The 6000-nt window shown below is 33.2% G+C and overlaps 1 protein-coding gene across 1 annotated transcript in view; it reads right to left on the reverse strand.

Moving 5' to 3' along the window:
- LOC117123972 (girdin-like) overlaps positions 1–6000 on the reverse strand; it is a 65619-nt gene that overhangs the window by 14135 nt on the left and 45484 nt on the right. The window contains exons 14-21 of the mRNA XM_033270072.1: positions 5855–5961; positions 5376–5451; positions 4413–5062; positions 4084–4189; positions 3751–3896; positions 3401–3484; positions 2019–2072; positions 189–234 (exon numbers count right to left, since the gene is read on the reverse strand). Of these exons, the coding sequence (XP_033125963.1) occupies positions 189–234; positions 2019–2072; positions 3401–3484; positions 3751–3896; positions 4084–4189; positions 4413–5062; positions 5376–5451; positions 5855–5961 (1269 nt within the window). The remainder of the gene's footprint in view (positions 1–188; positions 235–2018; positions 2073–3400; positions 3485–3750; positions 3897–4083; positions 4190–4412; positions 5063–5375; positions 5452–5854; positions 5962–6000) is intronic.

Genomic DNA, 6000 nt, shown 5'->3' on the forward strand with positions numbered 1-6000 from the left:
ATTTTACGGAAAAAGGAGTTCTGACTTACAAAAATCTAACCAGATCAACAGTATATTTTCATCATATACCTTTAATGCCACTATTAAATTAGATCCCATTTTGCATCCTGGAAACAAACGATTAATTAGTGTAACTCACACACTGTTGATAATTTATTAATGTTAGCTTTAAGAAATGATCAACTTACCTTATGAATTCGTTTTAATAAACCACTAATTCCTCCTCCCTTATTCCTATAGAAGAATTAAAACATTTAAAAGTCATTTTCTAATATTATAATAATTAACACAAACCATACCTAGACTTGTCACAAGTACCTTATTATTATTTAAATCCTCATTAAAAGGATGGAACTTATACCTAATGTACATAATTACTACTTCGTCAACATCTAATTAATAATCATCTTCATCATCACCTTATTGGCCGCCTTGTCGCCATAGAGACCTAACGTAAAGTTTACTCTATTTCACTAATCATCAACCAATCTCTTAGTCATCATCGACAATCAGAAAATGTACTCCATCACAAATTGCCCAATTTAACAATTGTTTCACTGATCACCCATTCAAAACTTGCTTTATCCACTACCCAACCAGAACATACTTAATTGACATATACCAGTCAAAAACATTCCTTCATGCTGTTAAAAACATGCAAAATCTATCTGTTAACACTGAATTATTTCAGTCCACTTCATATATAATTCTCATGCATATACATAAGATCCACAGAATTAAAACATGTACAAAGAAGGTAGCATTCATAGTGTTACTGGTCCTTTGTTTTAAACAAACCAATATTTTTAAAGTCCATACAATTTATTACTCAATAGTGTTAGAGAGAACAGAATATACACCATTTATTTTGATTTGAAGCATGAATACTTAATATACTAGGAAAATATAAAAAAAGTTTACCTAAATAAGTAAAACTAAAGCTTAATATCATGAAAAGTCAATATTTTTAAATCTAAGCTAAGATTGTTTATGTATATTTTTCCTTAATAACTTTCACCATTTTAGTTAAATCATAATAATACCCTTCTTAGTCCACATACAGTCATTTTTTCATAGGAAATCAGTATTTTCATTGGAAGTGAAGACAGTGTGGCTAGCCTATTAAAGACATCATTTAAAATTACCAATAAAACCACACATGGGACCACATTATAACACACATGAGAACAAAGACCAATCATAGCTAAGAACTTCATCCCTGCCAGTAGCAGTACCACATGTTCATGCTATAATATGAGTTATTCATACTTCTCTGGCCGTTGATGCAAACATTCTGAATGTGCTACCCTGTAATTTGCTATGATGCAAGATGTAGCTACTAGATATTCAGAGCTTGACAGTAGGAGCATGCTCGCACGGACACCTCTACATGAACAAGTAGATCGATTGTCTACACTTCTTTTTTTTTTTTTAATTAATTTTCACCCAACAGTATCTCACTACTTAAAGTATTGAAATAACACTCTAAATTAAGTCTCCTTAAGAGGGTTAGCGAGTTGAGTTGTGTTTTTGTAATGAGAACAAATCCTGGCGTCAAAGGATTTGAACCCAGGACTCTGGGATTGGAAGTTGAGCATCTTAACCACCTATACATCCAACTCAAACTGCATTGATAAACAATGGGAAATTAGACAATGCTCACTTAACTTAACAACAAAAATGCAAATAATTACACTTTATGATCAACATTTAATCAAATTTTAGACATTATACTATACTATAAATGTTAGAATATTCATAAGGAACCAAACAAAAGTACATCATCCAAATGCTAGAATATTGAGATACAGAAGAGTTGACAACTCATGCATTACTGTTGCTATGACAACAGGAAGAAGAGGCTCATGGGAAATATCTGCATACACAATGCAGTCTCAAGGAAACATGGGGATGCAATTATTATTAGAGATTAAATAAAGAAAAAAATAGTCTTAGCAAATAATAAACATGAAGGAGATGGGATGCCAGGTATTAGACATTGCCTAGAGTCAACTCACCATGAACAGAGTGTGTTCTGATAGCTAAGCTCACTCTCTAAGCTAAGAGTACCGCTAGATTCATGTCGGTAAAGAAAGCACTTTTAATATTATTTTTAAAAATCACAATTGATAAATTGGTCTCACTATTTCTTTATATGAATTGTTTTACAGTTTGTAGGCCTATATGATTTTACAGGGCACTGATCATATTGTTGTTGCCATACTTTCATGTAAATACTGTTTATGTTTAACTGAATATGTGTGTGTGTGTGTGTCTGTGTTGGGTATATGAAAGCATATGGGGAGGGATATACAGGTGATGGGGATGTGTGATTGATGGTGCATTAGGCTTTCAAACTTAAGCCCTTTTCACACTATTAAATTTTATTTGACAAAAATATGTGACATACATAAATATGGTCATGATGACATCACATCATGACCATATATAGGCACATCATGACTAAATATGGTCATGATGACATCACATCATGACCATTGTCTCTCTACCCAAATTTATTGTAGGTATGAAAGCTGATTCCTAATGCCACAGAGCTGGTTACTAATTGCAATCGCATGGAATACTCCCCATGGAGCTAAACATGTTTGCTTCAATGATGAGTGATAATGTGTAACGTGGCCTTGGCATAATATGCAATATCAGACTGACAATTCCATTAAGAACACAGTGGTAATATTTTACATGTTCGATTTTTAGGATTTAAATTTGTAACCAATTTTAATGAAATTTTAAGATTTTTTTCTGTTTGGATTTTGATGTTTTAGTAGTCTGTTTGAGCCTTTTCATGAAAAGATAAATAAAATTTATACATATTTGTATAAAAATAACAATAAGAACAGCAACAACTGTAACGTTGGACTTAAAATTTATATAGCATGCATGAGTCTCCTTTGGTGTTTAAAGAATGAGAGTGAGGTGCAACATGGGATGCATGTGGGATAGCAGCGGCAGATCGAGGATTTTGAAATAGAGGGGAGGGGGACCCAGGAAAGGACTTTCACAGACCCTCAGCCCCACCATGGTTGGGGCTGAGGTGAGAAAATAATTACGGCACAAAAATGACATTCTTAGACTTCAATTTGAATATCATTTTCTTTATTTCTCCATTTTTAAAACATAACTTTGAATAATCATTAAAAAAATAATTTTTAACAATTTAGTGGGGCCCGTTCTGGCTTCCCTCACCTCTAAATCTGCCACTGGACAGAGTAGATGAGTAGGTGCCTGTAGTGAATATGTCCAATGAAGTATAAGCTGAATATTAGAATGATTGAGTGTGTTACACTGATGTAAAAAAGCATAAATAACACTTCTATTATTCTTAACTTTATTTTTATTTTTTTATTTAAAGGTCATTTTAATGGTCATACATTCTTACCTCTTAGGGGGCGACGTTTTATATTGGTCCATAATTTTTTCTTCAAGCTTTTCTTTCTGCCGACGTAAATTATTCAATTTTTCCCTGTAAATGGTATTTAAAAAAGAAATTATACATATGAATATATATCATAGTACTTTGAAAATCACATGTTCAAATCAAACTTTAATCCTTATTATCTATGCTGTACATGTTTTGCCCATATCATATATTTTTATGAAACAATTACCTGATTTGTCCATATATGGGTGTGATATGAAATCACTATGCCCACATATGGGTGTGATAACATTATCATGCCCAAATACAGATATTTGTTGTAGAAATGTAAGTTACAAATTCAAACTTACACCAGTTGTTTCTGCTCTTCATGATGCAGTTCCTTGCTTTCAAGTGTTGACACTAGCAATTCCTGATTCTGTGCCATAAGTTGACTTAACTGTTCCATCAGCTTTTTGTTCTCTTCCTCTAAATTACCATTTAAATGATTTAACATCTAAAAATAAAAAATTACATAGATGATTAAATTTTGTTAAAAAAAGTTTGTAAAAATAACCATCAGTTATTAATAGATTAATTATAAAGTAATTTTTTCATTAAACTACTAAGTTGCATATACTTGACTAATTTGAATATCTATGAATAATTTGCATATCATTATTACAGTGCTTGTAGATGCTTACCTCACATCGGTGGGCTATCTTTGTGGTTTCAATATCCATTTGTTGACACCTGTCTTTAGCGTCATGGAGTTCACCCTGAAGGACTGTGTGATCACGTTGTAACGTCCTAAAAAAAATAAAGTATAATCAGATGTTTTTACACATGCCAATAGGTATGTGGAGTTAAATAACCACCTGTATATATGCTAATTAGCACATTCAGTGTCTTTAATATCTAGATGATTTATGCTATTCAACATTTTTAAGAAATATGATATAATGTACAAGTCTTCCAAATGTAATTTACTAATTCCTCCATGAGAATTATTTAAAACTAGGCCATCCCTCACCTGTATTTTCCTTTAACTGTGTTATGCTTCTCTTCAAGCTCCTCATACTCCTTTTTCAATCGTTTGTGAATGTGTTGCAATGACTCATGATCCCGCTCTAACGTGGCAGAAGATCTCTCCCTTTTCATTTTCCTAAGGGTATCTTCCTCTTGGCGAAGAGAGCTTTGCAAGAGAAGCATGTCCTCCTTCTTCTTCTCCATCTCCTCACATTGCACTTTCTTGTTTTCAAATGCACTCTTCACTGTTTTCATTTCTCCCTTGAGGGCGCTGTGTTCATTGATCAAACTTTCGTACTCCGAATTAAGAGATTCATGGAGCTGTGTCAACTGATCGTAGTTGCCTAAGAGTGATTCATAAGTCTTATCCATGTCTTCTAACTTTGATTTGGATTGCTCTTCCTCCAGCTCTAGTTTTGAGAGCCGGCTTTGGAGGTGCGAGTTTTGTGATTGCAGTGTTGAATTCTGGGAACCAATTGTGGCCTGTTCCACTTGCAGTTTTGCATACTGGGATTGGAGGTTTGAATTTTGATCCTGTAGGCTATTTATCTTTGACTGGAAGGATTTATTGTCAGTTTGGAGGGTGGTTGTCTGAGTAATAAATGTTTCATTCTGTGATTTCAAATTAGTATTTTCTGCTAACAGGGTTGCATTCTACAAAAATAAATATAGTATGTGATGTTCACATATCTTTTATTTATCCATTATTATTTAATAATTATTTGATTCATCCATCAAATAATTAATTAATCTATGAATTCTTTAATATTTTAATTTCATTTACTTCCATGTGCCTTCACAATCAAGATGAAGAGTAACTCTATCTTGGTCAAATGGTACTGCTGTTCACACATGAATTTAAACCCATCTAAAGCTACATTACAATGCTGTAGTACAACATAAATGGTGAATAATATTACAAACCATTGGAAATAGCTTAATTTAAATGACTTAACACCTTACTCACCTCGCGTTCCAACTCAACCAAATGATCCTTCATTTGAATAATCTGTTTTGCATGAATTTTGTCGCTATCGGTTCTCCTAAGAAAGGAAAAGGTATTCATTAAAATAAATTAATTGTTTCTATAGTATCATTGGGCTGAACATGAAGGTAGAGACAGCATTAGGCTAAATTGCTGGTAGCTATTGTGTGCAATGAACCACAGAGATCCTTGGTTCAATTCCACTACTTCTCTAATTTAGAAGTGCATCATTTATCAGTAGAGATGCTTACGCCGTTGGTTATGTGTGCTTCAAAGAACATGCGCAGGTTAAAGAACTCTGAGTATATAAGATGAGTATAGAGAATTACCTCCAGGTTACAGACTAATTACTACCAAACCTATTTAGAATCATTACTTTTCTGAATATTCCACAAGAGAAATCATTTACAGTGCCAAATGCTTATGTTATAATGTAATAGTGAGCCTGCTTATTTACTTACTTGACCGATGCCCTTCCTGGTTCTTCCATACTATTGCCAGTTTCTTCTTCCAGTGTTCGTTGCTGAAGACTGCTGTACTCACGCTTAACCCTGTCTCTTATACACATCTAGATGTGTATAAGAGACAGATATCAGACTGAGAATTC

Source organism: Anneissia japonica, unplaced genomic scaffold (assembly GCF_011630105.1).
Source record: "Anneissia japonica isolate Jap-2015-1 unplaced genomic scaffold, ASM1163010v1 scaffold287736_len1891122_cov214, whole genome shotgun sequence".
NCBI lineage: Eukaryota > Metazoa > Echinodermata > Crinoidea > Comatulida > Comatulidae > Anneissia > Anneissia japonica.